General features: G+C 40.9%; 1 protein-coding gene across 1 annotated transcript; it reads right to left on the reverse strand.

Annotated features, from left to right (window-relative positions):
- Positions 1 to 4,851: 4,851 nt before the first annotated feature.
- idh1 (isocitrate dehydrogenase (NADP(+)) 1) lies at positions 4,852 to 11,098 on the reverse strand. Its single transcript, XM_085920410.1, has 9 exons — positions 10,951 to 11,098; positions 9,422 to 9,551; positions 7,826 to 8,117; positions 7,060 to 7,162; positions 6,735 to 6,912; positions 6,374 to 6,525; positions 5,824 to 5,964; positions 5,584 to 5,746; positions 4,852 to 5,435 (listed from the first exon to the last, which is right to left on the reverse strand). Exons 2-9 carry the CDS (start codon positions 9,541 to 9,543, stop codon positions 5,342 to 5,344), a joined length of 1,245 nt encoding a protein of 414 aa, XP_085776536.1. The 5' UTR covers positions 9,544 to 9,551; positions 10,951 to 11,098; the 3' UTR covers positions 4,852 to 5,341.
- Positions 11,099 to 19,904: the final 8,806 nt, after the last annotated feature.

The raw sequence follows: 19,904 nt of genomic DNA on the forward strand, positions 1-19,904 counted from the left end.
TTTGACCCTGACTAGTGTCTATTCAAAATTGTAACCACACCCTTAGTTAATGATTGACATTCACTGGTTAGTGTAGAGAGAATTTTTTTCAGCATCAGATTTTCCCCTACCTTGAAAGACAGAATCAGAACAATGATGGTATTTCATGACGAAAAAAAATGTTTTGTCTTTTGCTTAAGGTCAGTCTGAACTTCTCTTTTTTTCAAAACCCCAAATAGTGTCAGCCTACCTAGGATTTCCCCCAAAGTTGGTGCATCCACTTGGGCTTCATATCAAAGCTTATCCAATCATGTCATTGTTTCATCATCCTGTGTGACCGTACAGTAACACCACTTGCCAAAACATGGATTGAGCAGATGGCTTTTGGTAAAGACACAAACTATCAGACGAGACGACCTTCTTTGGCCTTTCCAGCACATGTTTCTAATCCCAGACATATACACAAAGTATTGGAATGTTTCCCATCCTGAGAGATGAAAAAAGGGGAGGGAGGGGTTGGTTCAGTCCGACGGGAATAGGCGGAGAACAAGAGGCAGGTACAGTACAGGAACAAGCCGGCAAGCAAAAGCAGTGCAGCAGCACCACACGTCAGTGGTCGTCGAGGGCCCGACATCAACACGAAAACAAGCATCAATGCAATGTGTGTTGGCCCGTGTGGACTGTTAAAGTCAGGGGAATCCCAGAGGGTGCGTCGCCACCGTCGGAATAAAGTCATGTTGTCACGCGGCATGAAAACACAAACGCCAACAAAAACACCATTATTATTTGTTTTTTTTTCTACCCCATTGACATATTTGTTTGAAATCTGCACAGAAACTTTGGAGCATAGCAGTATTTCATCGAGAAAGATTATAAATAAGATTTGGCGCTGTATAAGCATCAACATGTTCTTTCTTTTGTGGTATTGTGAGTACACTCAGTGATTGAGTGACAATTCAATTTTCCCATAGGAACTACAGTCATAAAATAAACCTACTTTATGATTAAACACTTTGTCATCATAACACAGTCATTAATTACACACATCATTTTGAGAGAATATTTTTTAACATTCCTAATGTTCATGATAAAAAAAATTAACTGCTCTTACCAGTGATGGTTTTTGGTATTGTTGGAATCATTAACATCTGTCAGCGTCAGTGAATAAGAAAACGTGGGCTTTGCTTTGTGTTTTTGGTTTCGTACTTTTTATGAAATTAAATGTGCAGCTTAATATTTTTATTGTCAAATAAATTTAAGCAGTACTCAGTTTATGATGTTCTCAAAATACAAGGTTCTGAGGTTAGGAACGGCACGCAATGAACCACACCTTGGGCAACATTTCCTGCTCGGTATGAATTTTGCATGCAAATTAGACTTTGGAACATTTAGTGACATTAATTCTTCCACGTTAATTCATGAAAGGTTAATGAGGACATACGTTTGTTATAGTTACCATGATTATCAAAGGCAGAGTCTAATCACTTGGCTCTGGACATCTTGTCAGCCTAGATGTCAATGACGAAGCAACTTGATGTGACAGGGTTCATATGCAAATCAGTCCCAATATTACACAACATCAGAGATGGTAGTGCAGAACTGCCTTCTCACGGACACATTTTAAAAAAAAATGGGCAGATAACAAAAGATTCCTTCAAGTGTTTGATTTGACACTATCAATTCAATTTTCTATAACACATGCGCATAAATAAGGAATCCACAGAGAAAAAGTGTGGATTCCAATCTTGATTCTGCAGAGATCAAAACTTGATTCTGCAGTATCAATTGCGCAATCATGGGAGACCTCTTAAATATTAAATTTACGCTTTCAATAAACGTGATACCCATTGAGGTATTTTAATTTCTTGCTCTTAGGTTGTGTAAACTTGACACAAAGCTTCATAGTGAATTTGAAGCATCTTCCCAATATGTTCACAAACTTGAGCTTTGGGACCAACAAAGGAATACAAAACAATGACATGCACTTTCCATCAAAAAGCACCCAACATGAGGAAGTTGTCAAAGTCTCGAAAATATTTTGTTTGTGCACTCAATGGGATATTTGGATGAAGTGCAACAGAAGTCATTAAAGTGTAATCTTAAATCCAACTCCCAGTGGTTTCTTTATAATATTACTCGCATGAAAACAAAAAAAGGGGGTATCAGCTACGTATTTGGGTGGAACTGTCCTACTTCCAGCTGCACACGCTGATTCAATTAAGAGCCGCAAATATGAGACAAAGATGTTGAGTCATGCTGCTGACCCTCTATGAAAATTCTAATCCGTGTTAAATATTGTGACTCATTCATGCTTGCAGACAAGACACCAAATACAAGATCACAAGATCATTGATGTTTAATAGTCGGCCCACGGGTCATACCGGGTCTGTGTGAGCATTTGATACGGCCTATTGTTCAAAAAGCAGATACGATAAACTTGAACAGCAAATAGATGTGGATAGGCGGCACTGGTGAGCACGTCCGACTCACAGTTGTGAGTGTGCGAGTTCGATTCCACCTCCGGCCTTCCCTGTGTGGAGTTTGCATGCTTTCCCCGTGCCTGTGTGGGTTTTTGCCGGGCACTCCGGTTTCCTCCCACATCCCAAAAACTTCCATGGTAGGTTGATTGAGCAGTCCAAATTACCCCTAAATGTGAGTGCGAGTGCGGATGGTTGTTCGTCTCTATGTGCCCTGCGATTGGCTCGCAACCGGTTCAGGGTGTCCCCTGCCTACTGCCCGATGACTGTTGGGATAGGCTCCAGCACGCCGGTGACCCCCCGTGGGGACAAGCGGTACAGAAAATGGATGGATGTGGATATTTGAAATTGCGTTTGTCGGTTTCAGCCATCTAAAACAAGCCAGGGTGTTTTTACAAAAATTCTGGGATTGGTCATGTAAAGATTCTCACTCAGTCTTGCAAAACATCATTAGTTTGAACAATTTCAGACAAATGTGTAAATGTGCGTGCGTGTGTTTAGTCTTTAGCTGTCATAACAACATCCCTCTGTGAGCTATGTACACACACCCATACACACACACACACCCAAACACACACAAACACACACACACATTTGGTCTTCTAACCCTTGAATCTGTTCTTTCTGAGATGACTGTGTGTGTTTGCGTGTGTGTGCGTGCACATGCACGTGAATGAGACAAGATGGTGGACAAAGCCAAATGGAGCATGTGAGCAGGAGGTGAGCCTGCTGTCTTCCTGTAGCCCCACAAAATCATTACCTTTCTCATTCCCGTAGCCATCTATTTCCTACTGAGTCATGTGACCTCCCCTCAGTCTTAGACAGATTTACTAAGTGCATCGCTGAGTTTGTAACTTTTGGCATGCCATCAGTCTATGGCGCAGTCACATGTGTTTCCTGCTTGTGGCATCCTGCCAACGACATCAACCATCATCATCGTCTCATAAATGTCTGTAAAACATGTCTGCGATTGTTTTTTGTGACTAACTGCAGGGAAGCTAAGCACTTATCACTAAAATGGCTTATTCAGTAGTAGTATGGGGTATTTATTAAGTGGAACATTTAAAAATATACCTTTCTTTTTTGTAATAAGTCTGGAAACAGATTTTTTTAAAAAGTAAATGGACCAATAATATTACCCTGAGCAACGCCATCAGAAATTGTGTCTTCATTGGGACACCTCGTCACTCCACTGTATCTAAAGCAGGGGTGTCAAACCTATTTTAAAAGACAATTAAAAGACAATTTTGAAGGATCGGCTTTGAAAGGACAGAGGTGGAGAAAATTAGAAATGCAACTTCTAGCAGGATATAATCAACATCTCCTTGGCTTTTCAGATGGAGATGAAGCAATAACAAATTCCATTGTTTTTTTTATCACATAATAATTCTGCAAAGTTAAAAATTTAATAATGTATCTATCACGTTAAAGTGTCTTAAAAAGGAAAATATTTACACTTTTTTAGGCAGTACTATTACAAAGTCTGGATGGATGGACAGACAGATGGAGACAAACAGTATAAAGAAGTTTGGAAATTGTTCTACATGCAGACAGTTACTTTTAACTAGTATTGTGCAGTCTGCAGAGTACTCAGAAATGTATTTTTTTTCTTGATGCTTGCCTCTACTGTCATCTAGGGTCTGCAAACGTTATTGCTCCTTCAACATGAGATTGTTGAGATGTGGTGAGGTTGACTTTTTTTATGCCCGTTTGCCACTGTTACATCATATTTCCTTATAACACTCAATAATGTTTCAGAACAAAGAACATAAATTGTGGAAACTTTGTAGATGAGATTCTTTCCCCTTCATCATTGATGGGGATTTTTTTTCTAAGTGTAGGAAAACATTTTTGCAAACAAGCTCAATAAAATGAGTTGAGGAATTTCTTTACACGACGGGAGTCTTTTGTCTCCATCTTATGGCAGCTTGGTGCCAATTATGAAAGAATTGTGGTGAAGAGCTTATGATATTAAAGTGCTTTGCTGTATTTTTTATAGATGCTTTTTTTTTTAAAGATCAATTAGGGCCTTTATCACTGGCAATTAAAAAATGACCTTTTTCCTCTTGAAGCAACACAGGTCCTTGAACTGTCTCCCCTTGGCTTCAGCCAAAATCATATCACCGCCTTCAAACATTGAACACATTGTGGAAGATGACAATTACAAATAGTTTGGATGCTTGAAGAGTGCTGCTTTTAATCTTGTCTCGCTGGTGTGGTGTACTCTGTGAGCTTCCATGTATTTCTGATGCTCCTCTTCTTCCTTCTGACCAATTCAAGCAGGTTTTTTAATGACACAGTAAGCAAAGTAAAATAATAATGAAATGACACATTGAGTTTTTCAGCTGATTCACAATTACATGGAAACAATTCAATTCAAGAAAATGACAAAATGAAAGTTTTGATGTTCATTTTAATGAGGTTCTATGGCAGGATGTTGCAAAGATGCAAACAGACAATACTGAAAGTAAAACAAATACTTTTCTAAATGTAAAAAGGAGTTAAAATATAGAGGTCAAACATAAAAACATGTTCATATTATTCATTAGAATTATCAATAGTCAATTTATTTTGAGCTTGTCAGTCAACACTGCGCAATAAAAAGCATGGAGCTTGACATTTTTTGTTTTACTTTGTCCAAAACGCAAAAATAGCTTATTTTGTTATTTCTCTGATTTAAAAAAAAAAAAAACACAACTCACAAAATTTGGAGTTACCATGTACATGTTTTACATTTGACAGTGAAACAATGCTTTATGTGTGTTAGTACTTCATTTCAGTACAGAGCAGTCCACTTGTAGTTCCTGTTTTAGTCCAAAGGCCTGCTGGAGATGTGTGCTGGGCCTCCGGCAGCAGCACTGTTAGTGTGTATACGTTCAAGTGCATCACAGCTTGGGCTGATTTGCCAGCTTGGCCTTCAGGTTCTCTGCTAGCTTGTCCAGGAATTCAAAGGTGTTCATGTAGTCAGCGCGTGTCACACTGTAAGCAGAGAAAGATTTGAGGGAAAAGTGATTTTCTATCCCTTTAGTCAAAATTAGGATCGTATTTCAAATTTACCATCCATCTGTCCATCCATCTATTTAGAGAACACGCTGCTAAAAGATTGAATATTTTGAACAAGACTAACTTTGGCAGTCCCTTGATGCAGATGGCCAAATCCTTGGTCATGAAGCCCGCCTCAATGGTCTCAACGCAAACAGCCTCTAAGGCTTCCGAGAAGACGCGCAGCTCCACGTTGTTATCTAGCTTGGCCCGATGAAGGAGACCCCGAGTCCACGCAAAGATGGAGGCTGCAAGGAACAATATGCTAAAATTATTCCCTCAGACAAAAAACATGCACGCTTGTTTCATCGCTGTTGTTAAGTACCTATGGGGTTGGTGGAGGTTTCTTTTCCCTGCTGGTGTTGCCTGTAGTGGCGCGTCACGGTGCCGTGGGCCGCCTCTGACTCCACGGTCCGTCCGTCAGGACAGATCAGCACACTGGTCATCATACCCAGCGAACCGTAGCCTAGAAGCGAGAAAGACCTGATACGGCAAACTCGTATCTCATATCATTGACTTCACCAAATACTGTAACACCCAAATGTGCAGATTCGTATAAGATACATTTTGTGAATACAGTCAAACCTCGGTTTTCGACCACAATTCGTTCCAGAAGGCAGTTCGAGAAGTGAATCGTTCAAATTCCGAATCTATTTTTCCCATTACAAATAATAGAAAAAAATTTAATCTGCTCCAAGACTAAAAACCGAAGCAAAAAAAATCTCAAATTTTTTGTTAGATTTCCGATTTGTTCGAGAACCTGTACGTTCGAAAACCGAGGTTTGACTATATTTGCGAGCCTGAATGGTTTGATTGGTTGAGACATTTGAATAAAGGACAATCAACCAAAAACAGAGGAGTGTAACTTTAGAAACCTTGAGCCACAGAGTCAGATTGTACATCTCCGTCGTAGTTCTTGCAGGCCCAAATGAAGCCTCCATCTGACTTCATGGCCTGGGCCACCATGTCGTCAATCAGACGGTGCTCGTACCAGATACCTTTGGCCTCAAACTTTGCTCGGTATTCCCTGTCGAGCAAATTTAAGTAGGCGTGTGAGTGTGTAGTCTATAAAAAAAAATTCCTAGAGGAAATAATGTAAATTGATCTGTTCCAGGCTCAAGCCAACATCACTATTAATAGAGTACATATTTTTGGACAATAATCGTTGATTCAAATATTTTCAGTGACCAAATGATAGATAAAGAATTAAAAATATGTGTGTGCATATGTGCATACTTCTCATAGATCTCCTGGAAAATGTCTTTGAATCGCCCATCATACTTCTTCAAGATGGTATTCTTGGTGCTGAGGTAGAGAGGCCAGCATTTCACCAGAGCCATCTGGAAAGAGCTGTGAGCAAAATCCCTGATGGATTTGTCTGTATTGTACATGCCCAGCGCCACGCCGCCCGTGCCTACACACAAATACACACATTGCAGATGTTCAGTTATTTTACAATAAAAACTAAGCCAGGCTACAAAACACACTTGAAACGGTTCCATAATTTGCATAACTTAACATTCATATTTGCCCCGAGTGTTGTCAGATGCTCTTTGCATACCTTCAAAATTGTGGACAACGAACTTGACCTGCTCTCCGCATTCGGGCGTGTAGATCATCTCCACTTTGCCCGGCCCGGGGACCACAAAGTCGGTGGCTTTGTACTGTGGGGAACACATTGATGGAATTTTGAATACTTTAGAAATACGTGAGCCAAAGAGTGTAACATTTATAGTAATGAAGTGGGCCTGTCAAAGTCTTTTCATAGACATTACGCAACTTTCCGCTGCATGACACTTCACCTAGATATAATAGTTTTTGCTCTGGGGCCAGAACGCTGTTGACTTTAGCCTACAGGCCAGAACATGATAATCCAAAGGGCACCTTATGAATAGTTAGCTTTTTACAGTACATCTCCTGACGACAGGGTAATGTCTGAGGTGACCACAAATTGGTTGGAGAGACAGTAAACAGCTTGTTATGCATTAACAGAAACGGAGAAGGGTTACCCCCCCCACAATTCTTCATGGTCAATGCTGGAACAACTTGAAATCATCTTCTCTCATTCTATCGATAGGTCAGAAAATACATATAGTTGACAATTCAGTGTGCTGTTAGACACTGCAATACAAAGTGTGGAATTAAAAGAAAAAAATCTGGAATATATATACTTGGAATTGTACCCATTCACTGCATTTATTTATTTATTTATTTATTTATTTATTTATTTATTTATATGGACTTTTTTTATAGATATATATATATGCAATTAATTAATTAATTTGTGTATTCACTCACTTACTCATTTAAGCTCACAAAACAGCTACCTGATCTCCATGGGCGTGCCTGCCGATGATGATGGGCTTGACCCAGCCGGGAACCAAGCGAGGGATGTTCCGACAGATGATAGCTTCCCTGAAGACGGTGCCGCCCAGTATGTTCCGAATGGTCCCGTTGGGGGAGCGCCACATATTCTTCAGCTTGAACTCCTCGACACGCTTCTCATCCGGCGTGATGGTGGCGCACTTAATGCCCACGCTGTAGCGCTGCACCGCCTCGGCTGCCTCCACTGTCACTCGGTCGTCCGTAGCGTCGCGGTTCTCCATTCCGAGGTCGTAACTGGGTAGGTGATGAAAGAAATGTTTTTGATCACATGACACAAGAATGTTGGAAATCAAATTTAAGAAATTTCGAAGCCCCTGATCTTTCTTTGAGTTTTTGGAATGTTCCGCATGCAGATAAACAATCCCCAATCACATAGAGCTGCAGTAATACCTAAGAAACTGTATGTTTGGGTTGAGAACTGAAAATATGTTTGCACAGGTCACAATGAAAAGCAGCCCTGTCTTTTGCAATTCATGAATGCTTAGGATATATCGGTAGTTGTACTCTCCATTTCATAAAAAATAAATAAAAAAATACAACCAACTGTCTGCACTGGCCGAAAAAAACAAAACAATTGCTTTTATTGTCTTACTATTATATTAGCCACAGAAGCTAGTACAATGGCTGTGACAGTTTAAAAAGAAGGGGGACAGTCAAGAACATTCAAACAAAAGGTGTTGAGGGCAATAACCTACATTTTTGCTGGTGCCCATATGGCCTCATTTCTCTGCTAATTGTTTCTCGTGCACAAACCAAAATGCTGCATGAAAAAAAGGGCATTAACCTACCACCTCACTCTGGTTGCACATATGTATACAGGCTTTGTTTGAGAACAGCCATGACCTTTCACCGACTTACTCCACCCCAAGCCCCAAGATTGTGATGATTTAACATCTCACATCGCAGACAGAAGGAAAACTTCAGCAAACAAGATCAGGTTTGACATGTACGTTGTATTTGTGCACTGGATTGCAAAGGCATCTTTTCCACATCTTTAGCCTTGCAATGTTGGTTTGACGAGTTGCAAAGTCATCATGAAATGCGCATACATGACACAATGACCTTTTTTTCCCTGACAGTATTTACAATTTCTCTAACCATTAACCATTGTGGCTTGTATGACAATAAACAGCCTTCTCATTTATTTGGCTACTAAGTGTGAGCAAAGACTTAAAAAAAAATGTTTTATGACACCCAAGAGATTAAATGATTATGCAAACTCAGCAAAACATTGATAAAAGTTGCAGGATGGGTGGCAGACAAAGTCCAGTCCATCAACATTCTACAACCTTAAAGTAAGGTTCTTCCAAAGAGTTTAACAATGGGCGGGGGTTGCTGTCCAGGCCTGCACTGGCCATTTGAGTTTGTCCTGGCCGTTCGAGTTTGGTCAGATTGATCAGATAAACAGCAATAAAAAAAAAAAAACACCTCAGCATTACCACTCTCGAGAGCAAAGAAAAAACAATACTGCAATCTTAAATGGAAACAGTACAAGTGGCTTTTATCTTAATTTTCTATAACTATGATGCTATTATTACCTGTGCAAGTCAAGGTCCAGGTAGGGGAAGATGAGCTTCTCCTTGATGAGCTCCCAGATGACCCGGGTCATTTCGTCACCCTGCATCTCCACCACAGAACCGGCCTTGATTTTGGAAGCCATTGTTTTTCCTGCAAACATGTATGGAATTACAAGAGTTGGAACCTGACGCCTCATGTGCAAAGCCTTGTGTGGCTTTCGTAACAAAACGAGGTGTACGGCTAAGTTAAAAAAAAATCGTTGCATGCACGAAAAAATAAAATAAAACAAGATATATGAATCTGTGAGTATGCATGAAGAATATTCCTTTTGTAGATCTAAATTAATCCAAGTATCAGACTCCTCCCTCTCCACGCCCCCATATAAATATTCAAATTAGTATAAACCGGGTCTACCAGTGGGAATTCTTCACTGCATACTATCAAGTCTTAGATGACAAAAAAAAAAAATTAGGAGCTTCACAAAATGCATATACGTGGAAATTTAGTTGAGGCTTGAGTATGTATTTTTGTGGGAAGCCGTCCTTTGTCAAGAACTCAACAAGCCTGTCGGCAGCCAAGGATAGTGGCTGAAGGCAAATGTTAAAGGGGCATTCTCTTTGGCTAGCAGGGGCATAAACTTGAAGAGGTTCGTCAGCATTCCCAACCCCCTCCGCCCCCTGCCACGTCGCAGAGAATATTTTAGGGCACTTCTGATGCCTCAACTGTCAAAAGAGGAAGAATGCAAATGCGAAAGAGACAAGTTTGTGATTGCGAAAGGCTTATGCTTGAAAAAAGTTCTGTCAGCCCTCACAGCAATACATTACAAGCAGCAAGTGACTCTCTTTCATCCTTTCAAATTTATAATCATATGAACCCAGAAACTTCAACTCTCTCACTTCAAGGTACAGGAACGCCCCTGGCCACCATGTTACTCCGCCCCTGGTTGGAACAGTGAGTGGGAGGGGCGATGGTCTCATGAATGGGTTTATAGTGGGATAGAAGTGTCGCCACACTAGTGACTCAGCATTAAGCCCCAGTTTGAATAATCAACATTGCAAAATAAAATGAGCCACTGCAGCATATGAAATAATTTTTTTCCAGACATCTGGATTTTCAAAGTAAAAGATGATCCAATGTATTGCTTAAATGGGAATGGTCAACATCTGTTCCTTTGAAAATTTCCACAATAGTTGCAGCTTTTTAATGGATAACTGGTTCATTTGTGAATGTTACGCAAGTCCCGAACATGATCTGACAGGTGGGACACTCAAACAGGAAGTAAAACCAGATAAGCATATAGTAATGGATAATAACTGCATTTAAAAAAATCGTCAAAACGTAAAAAAAACCTTGCACCACACAATATGTTAATTCAAAAAGACAATGTATTCATTTTCATTCTTGTACAATATCATCAAAGAGCTCCATTATCTTCACTCGGTTTGCTTGAATAACAGAAGCGAATAATGCAAGTGACGACACCGTCCATCCTGCAGCTTGACAATCTGCCACGAAGACAGAACTGCAAATGCTGACTGCATATTCTTACCTTGTTTTGCAAGTAAAAGGGATGAAGATGACTATAATTCGCACAATTTTCCCGAGTCGGGAGTGGTTGCGACAGTTTAAAGGAAGGAGAGAAAGGGTGGAGCATAACCACCGGCTTCCTCATCCGAGCAAGCTTGATAAAACATCAACCAATTACAACCAATCAGACGTGACCATATGACTGAATGGGCGTGTCGTCGTTTTGTCCGCGTTTCTAAGCTGGTTTATAGTGGTGAATGAATAACACACACGCACTCACAGACGCGCACGCACAGACGCGCACTCACAGACGCGCACGCACAGACGCGCACGCACAGACGCGCACCCACAGACGCGCACGCACAGACGCGCACGCACAGACGCGCACCCACAGACGCGCACCCACAGACGCGCACGCACAGACGCGCACGCACGGAAACAAAAAATGGTTAGATATATGGATGGAAAATGATATGTTTACAATAACTCTTAGTTCTGTTACTAATCTGAATGCATGTCTTAATTTTAAGTAGCAAAAAAACCAACCCACAAAATGTAGATTTATTGGATGATTATTTTCTGCAATTTAAAAGAAAGTGCTTGTATTTATCTTTTCAACCACTAGATGTTGGTAGCTCACTGTGTAATTGATTTTCCAGTTTCTCTTACTTTCCTTCAACCATGTAGACCCAGGAACGCGGCAGGTGTCTCGGTTTAATATCCACGTCTAAATGTCACACCATTCGTCATTGTTTTGTACTATTTTTAAACACTTGATTCAACAAAGACGGTTTATATTGCACCTGGAAAACAAAAAACGGTACATACAACATGTAGTTTATGTGCAGCAAAGTATATGGACATTATTATTTTTATCACGCATACATCAAACTATCCTGAATGCGCATTTGTTTGTTCTAGAAAGTCAATTGCGCGCGCAATTACGCAGGTACCTGCCCTTTTTTATTTTATTTTGTAAACACATAGCAACCAATTAGATGAGAACATGAACTGCCAGTGCTTTGTTGACTCTCACCTCCACTTTGAAAGAGGACCACATCATCAGGACCTGCAGGTGTCATGTGACTCGGCATCTGCTCTCTCTTGATAACCACAGAGGGAGAAGGAGAGAGAGAGAGAAAGAGAGGCGGGGGGGGGGGGGGGTATGAGGAGGAGCTTGTCGCTATAAGATTCACTCACACACCATCAGCACCACAAAGTCACAGTCCATCCATCCAAGCATCTATTGTTTGCTGCGTCTCTCTTGCTTTGTTTTTGTGCGTAAAAACGCTCACCTTTGCGCACCGTTCACTTGGAAGGTGCGCAGTAACTAACCCCTCACGCTTATACTCCAGCTCGCTCTCTGTCTTGGGCTCGATTATGGTCACAGCCTCCGCGGTGTCAAGGTGGAGCCGCCACGCGTTTCTCGGATCGGTGCGCTCCTCCAGGGGCTGGGATGCGCACCGGGCACCTCCCGCTTCCTGCCGAGCTTTGGCTCTGAGCAGCGGGAGGAGGAGTCCAGCGGTGCTCCGGGGCGCCGAGTCAGAAGGACCCAGTCGACCCGGAGCAGGATGCCGGTGATGAGAGGGCTGCTGGCCCCACAGAACACCTTCCTGGACACCATCGCCACACGATTCGATGGCACCCGTAAGTACTGATGATGTATAAACATAAGTTAGTGAGTCAATGATTTCTCCATACATAAAAATGCTGCGTAGTACCTTAAAGATTATGAATGCACTCTGGTCCGTTCATTCATGAGTGGTTGGCAGAATTATTAAAATACTGCAGTGATAGCCTACTTTGAGAATCAAGCAAGGAATTTCATGTTTTTTAAGGTTGCGATGTAAATAATTCCTGGTACGTATTTGCAGGGGCGTTTTACTTGGAGTTTTGGTGTTGATGTTATTTTGCCTTTGGCGAGAGTGGTTTGTGAACAGATGCAATGAGCATTCTCTGTGTGTTCAGGCCCATGCTGGGCAGGTGGGCGGGTGCGAGATGCTTATATTGCATTTGGGCTCTTTTCTTCTGTCCCTTCACACTGAATATTTGTGGAGCAAAGAGAACGGTCAGCTACTCTTTTCTTCATGTCCAATGGAATTGATCAGTTATCAGTTTAGAAATCAGTGAGTGATAAATCAGGAATTGAACTTGACAGTTTGTAAGACCCAGTCACAACTTTTGAGGGACAGTTTTTGATTACACTTTTCTGTTCACCCAGCGCACAAAGTAAGGCCCACAGAGGCATGCTTGGATGAGTTTTATTCTGAAAAAGCAGATCAAATATATTTGAGATAGAGATCAGAGCCAAGCAAAATCTCAAATCAATCAGCCCCTCAATATTTACATGCAGGTGTATTGTGAGTCGATGGGCAGAATGTCCTCATGTATTTTTCCTTGCATGTTCATGATTGTGCACAAGAGGATCCATTTGAAGTACAAATCACAACATCGAGGGAAGTTCCTCCGGGAGAATATTTGCTGTCCATTTTTGAAAAAGGTTGAATCCTCACGCAAAGCAAGCTTGACTTTTCCCTCCATTGTCATTTCTTCGAGGCGTCTTTGTGTCACTACTTTTGTCTTTTACTTACTCTGACAGCAAGATGAATTTTACCCTCATATCTCTGCGGAGATTCTCATCACTTCACAGTTAATTGTTGATTGATAAAGACAGTTGTTCATCTTGTTGTCTCCAATATAATAGTGTCGTCTGCATTGGAATAAAAAAGACAACAGTGCACAAATGCAGCCGCCTACTGCCTGCAACACACACACACACACACACACACACACACACACACACACACACACACACACACACACACACACACACACACACACACACACACAGTCAAGACGAACCAAACAGTAGCAGGGGAGGAGGGTGATGAGGGACCATGTCTTTGTGTCTCAAGCGCTGGCTGTGTGGATCAGCCCCCGTCATGTCAAGATGTGGTTCAGCTCCCTTATACTGTCCCTCCCCCGGCCAGCGTACTAATAATTACACATCTCTAGCAGCACCATGTACAGCCATTGTAATTAACTGCACATATGTCAAGAATCCATTGTGGCCCATTCTTGGCTGTCAGATAGGGTGGGGGTGCGGGATGAGGACGATGGTAGTGCTGACTGTGGGGGGCGGGGGCTTGCTGCACTCTCCATGGTGAGGGGAGGAGGGGCTGTTCTATTATGTGTCACATACTCACATCACCATGTGGTTGTAAATTATGTGACATTACTTCCGGAAAAAAAAAGCTTTTGGTGGCAAGGTTAAGGCCATGTGTGTGTTTGATTGAAGCGCTGTATCCAAATGAAAAACTGCTGTCATGTGTGTGTGTGTGCATGCATGTGTGTAATGATAGTAGCAAAATTGAATGAAGGCCAGGGACCGAGGTAGTGCCCAACCAAATCCAACAATCTACAAATTCTTGATACGTCATTCATTCATTCGATGGGTCGTTGGTTTATTCATTTGTTTGTTTGTTCGTTCGTTCAGTCAGTCATTTCTGCTCATCCAAGGTCATGCAATTTAAGTAGGGAAGCCCAAAGTTCCCTCTCCCTAGCCACTTCATCTAGCAAGTTCCGGGGTATCCTGAGACGTTCCCAAGCCAGCCGGGAGTCATCGTCTCACGAGCATGTCCTGGGGCGTCCTCAGGGGTCCTCCCAGTGGGACATGCCTGGAGTACCCTACCAGAGATAAAATACCCGAGCCACCTCATCTGGCTCTTCTCAATAGGGAGGAGTGTAATTCAAGTTAGTCAGCATGTTTGCATCTTTGTTTTTGGGTCGTGTGGAGGATTTTTGTGCATCTCCTACAAATTTACAAAGCCAATGCAGAATCTTTCATGTTGTGCACAGAAGTAATTTCTAATTCACAGGGCATCGCTTTTTCCACTTGAGTTACCATGTATTCCAGGACCAGAGTGGAACGTTATCAACCGCAACTCACAATGTGCATATACGTAGGATGTTTATATCTTATTAAATAAACACATTATGCTAATTAGCCATCTGAGCAGGAGATGGAAATACAACTGACAGTGACGTAGTTTTCCTTATATAGGGATATATATACACTTATACTACTTTATGTACACTGCTTTGTACAAAGTCATTTTGTACGTGTTTTTTTTTCTCCTAAAATGCAATCTTGCAAATAGAAAACATGTGACATGCTTAATGGCTCACTGCATTTAGTTAGCATAATGACACTAATTGTAGATTCACACGTGTTCTCATTATCATCGTTATTTTGGAAGTGTGAACATGCGAGACTTACTTTTTTGGGGGAAGCGGGAGCATGGAAAAGTATATCCCAGAAACGCCCTACACTTGCCTTAATCAATGTTCATTTGCCGTCACTGAGGCTGTGCTTCTTCCATGGGCAGCAGCAGCAGCAGCAGTTGTGTGGGACTGCAGCAGTCAATTGGTCCGATTAATTGAGTAGGCCTCGACTTGGTGCTTAATCAAGTTAGAGTCTGAGTGCCCTCCACATTATGCTGTCATGTTCAGAGCCACAGGCTGCAGTTTCTTCTATCTACCTCATGCAAAATCGGATTAAATAGCATGCAGATTTCCCCCCCAAAAATTGCATCAATTCACCAAAACACAATGAATGAATGCACTTTTTTCTCATAAGGATTCTGCACATAAAGTAACAAAATGCATGGATGTAGAGTGATTCGCAGCCTCTTGTCCATGGCATGGCCTTTTTGTATTTGGTTTGGGGAGACAGCAAGACTTGTTTGTGTGTGCAAATTTGCTTGTGTACGATATGTTTGACAGCACAGATTAGTTTTGGAGCAGCATCAAGTCTCAGGTGAATGTTTCCCCCGTGGCTCTGTGTGCTGAAGGCTTATGGCTCAAGCAGATACAATGATAAGCCTGCTAATGCTAATGGCTATGTTGTTTGCAAAACGACACCTGTTATGTATATCATAAAAGAGTGAAAATGGCTCACAATATGGATATTTTGATCAACATACAATGACCTCTGCACTGCGAATCGGTACAGAATGTGACATTAAGCTGATTACAAATCATGACAAGCCCACTTAAAATGGTGTCATTTGGGATATGAAGATTAATGCTAAACCTGCTGGGTGAATAATTCATTTCCCAAGTAGAACCGTAACAGTGACCTCCACTTCATAATTTGCAACCAATGACAGACTAAAGGAGCACCCTGCATATTCTCTGCTGTATCATTGTACTTACAAGCGATAGTCAAACACACACAATTATTTCATTTCATTTAAAGTACATGGAGAACAATGTTCACCGGAACGTCTGAGCAGAGATTTGAGACGAGAACGTCTACAGACTGTGAGGCAGATATCCAAATCACGCAATGGCAACCATGCCGCACCACTGCCGTTCTCAAAAATAATTTTGATATTTTTGTGCATAAACCACCTACCTGTGACCTTCCGCATCGGCACACTCGTTTACATGCTCTGAATGGACTTGCCAATTTCACACCGTACCAACTGTGTAATGTTTCTCCAGTGCTATTTGTGCCCTGTGATTGAAAAGGACAACATATTCATTAGTCAGGCTCTTAAGTGCTTTCGTGATCGAGAATAGAACAATCTTGAGAGTGTCATTAACATCATTTGAAATTCAACAATTTCCCTTTTGCTTTTAGAGACAGATTATGAAAACGATTGCTATGATCAATCATTACTAAACCTTGCTTGGCAAATGAATTAAGAGGGAGCCAATTACCACAAATCAGTGTAGATGCTGCAAGGGTTCGCGACATCCTCACACGTACGCACATAACACTCAATCTGCTAGATGTCAGTCATACATTATTGACAGTGGCTGACTGCAGCAGGTCATCAGATGCGTTCACCTGCCACAGAACTACCCCGAGGATGTCTCATATAGAGATAATGGGCAAAAAAAAAATCAAGTACTTAAATTTTCGAGTTGATCTGATCCCATTAATATTGTATCAACAGATGACTCTCTTTTATAATCAACCGTAGTCATGTGTAAATTTGCTTATGGATAACATTTTGGTAATACAATCCATTTTGGGGGATTTCGAAACAGTCATGGGGAGAGAGGATAAAATAAAAACTGATAAGCAATGATCATTTGATCCATCCTCTAATCTGCATAAAAATCAGGTAAATATTGTGGTCAAAGACTGAATGAGCCTTTCAACTGAGAGTTATTAACTTCTCACATTTAAGCTTTATGCTACTTGAGTCAGGTATTTCTGCAAGTGATTTGTGTGAGCATTAGGAGACTTTTTCTCAAACCTGCCAAATGTGATGCACTTGGATGATGTCATTGGAGGTGAAAATGCACTCAGCATCTCAGGTCAAGTGTTCATTGCAGGCTAGTTATGACAGTAATACATTTTTTTTAAAGGAGAGGTGTAAGTAGGATGCTGATGTAAGATGCGAAGGAGTTAATATGAATTTATAGTCATCCAGTCTCTTGAACAGTTCATTACACAAAAGAACAATCACCAGACTTGGCTTTCCATCCCTGTGGTAATAAATGAGACACATAATATGGGGAAATTCAATAAAATATAAAAATAATAGCTATACGGGAACAGTATAGTTGGCTTTCTAGAGTGCATTAAAACAACTTTTAAATCTTTGAATTGCCTCTACAGGTTGTGTGTTGCCATGTTTTTATGGAATTAATTTTCTTTGACATTTCTTTTTTTAGCACATGGCTGTCACATGTTATGTTCATGCACCATCTTTAAAGCCTATGGCTATAGTATGAGAAGGCTTTACATCCATATGTGTATGAAACAGAATGGCCATGTTTGGCTATTTTTTATTTAAGTAAAGCTTAAAGACACCCTTAAGGGGGCATCAAATGCTCCATCTGGCCACTTCACACTGCTTTATAACAAATTACATCAATCCTGTTTGCACAGACTTTATTACTCCATTGTGGATAATGAATAAATTTGAATACACATACACAGCAGTGATCATGAACTGGCGGCAAAGAGGCCATTTTGGTGGATTTCATTCACCGTATCATACATAAATAGGACAACAGCATGGGACGATCCCGCTAAAATGTAGGTGTCAAACTCAAGGCCCGGGGGCCAGATACAGCCCGCCAAATCATTTTATGTGGCCCGAGAATTGTTGTTGTTCTTCTTCTTCTTCTTCTTCTTCTTCTTCTTCTTATTATTATTAAGACGTTGACAGTCATAATGGCCCTCTGACAAAAAAGAGTTTGACAACCCTGCTCTAAATCATGAATTAATTGAGTAAATTGCAATCATTATGATCCTAAAAATAATGGCCCCAGGGGATGCACCACACACACACACACACACACACACACACACACACACACACACACACACACACACACACACACACACACACACACACACACACAACCATCGGCAAAAACGTTTATAAGGGCCATCGTACAGTACTCATAAGCTTACCCCAGGCATCCATTTTGCTCTGCACAACACCAACAAAAGATTTAAGTCTCTCAAAATGGCAATTACAAAGCCAAATGCATACAAAATACGGGCTTTTAGAAAAACCCATGTTTGTGTATCAATTCAAATGTTGAGGCTTTTACCTTCAAAACAACCTCATTGCCAAGAAATGGGATGTAAAAGCATGGGTTCCTACTGTACCTTTAAAAAAAAGTCTGTTAAAGTTTCAGTAATTATGCTGACCAGCACAACATGATTGAACAAATATAAAAAATAGAGGGAAAACAAATGTAGCCTCTATCAGAGTGTATAAGCATGATTAGCGAGCGTATCCACTATCGCTTTTCTTTCATCACTTTCATTTGCCAGTATTACAGCAGACTCTGGTCTTTTTTTCTTTGCTTGGTCCACTCAATTCTATTTTTTTTCTATTTTGTGTGTTGACAGTCCAACCTCCACCGTAAATGCAGTATACTGTGCATTTTCCCATTTTAAAACAAGTCCTTGATGTCTTCATTAAACTTTACACCAATCATAAATGCTGTGTTGGAACAAATTTTAAATTCAAATTTTGAAGTACCCAGTACAGCCCAGTACAGATGGAAACAGTTAAAGGATGAGCTACTGATTGGTTTAGAACCTGGGTGGCAAACCTTTGTAGCGGGCCAGTTTGTAGTTCATGACTTTCCTCAGAGAGCCGTTGAGGGTGAAACCGAGTAAATCTGAAATCTTCTCATCATATTATTTCGGATACAAAACAAAACAATGGATTATTTAACAAAAATGTGTTGCAGAATTATTCAAGTTACTGTCACCAGGGTAAAGAAAACTTGTAAAATCACAAGAAAAATAATTGTATTGATTCCAGAATAAAGTTACTTAAGGGAAAAGATAATAAGAGATTTAAGTTCTAATAACAATAAATTCCAACATTTGTTACATGAATATTTTATTTCTAAACTGTATTAAGAATAAAGCTGATCAGTGGGAAGTTTTATTCTTGTAGTATGTTTTTCTTTTCAGTGTGTCCCTAATTCATCCTGGTATGCCTCACCTTGAGTTGTCAGCTAATAAAAACCTGCTCTGTCCTGTCTTAAATATTAATAACGCAGAATTGAAAAATAAAAATTTTATCACCCCCACCCCGACCTTCTGTCCTCCTTGGTCATGTGACTGCGAAGAGAGTCCCTTTCCTCAACCAGACTGCCAATTGAACTAAATCAGAGCCAAGTGACCCAAACAGGAAGTGGCAGCCAGAGCCAAGGGACAAGCGCTGTGGTCGCAACGGCCGTCTGAAGACGATCGAAACACCGCAGCGTGGCCTCTTGCCCGAAAGTTCATTTGACGTGTGTGCCTGCAGCATCTTTGCATGATGATATACAATGAAGACAGTGTACTGTACACCCTTGCATATATTTGTTTTGGGAATGGCAGATGAGCCCTTTATGGTGTCATTAGCTGTACCATGACTCTCCACTTGCTAATCTCTTCCTGCTTTTGTTTAATTGCCGCAAATATTGACTTCTCCAACATGG

This window comes from Syngnathus leptorhynchus, chromosome 9 (genome assembly GCF_054491065.1).
Source record: "Syngnathus leptorhynchus isolate UIUO chromosome 9, UIUO_Slep, whole genome shotgun sequence".
NCBI classification, from domain to species: domain Eukaryota; kingdom Metazoa; phylum Chordata; class Actinopteri; order Syngnathiformes; family Syngnathidae; genus Syngnathus; species Syngnathus leptorhynchus.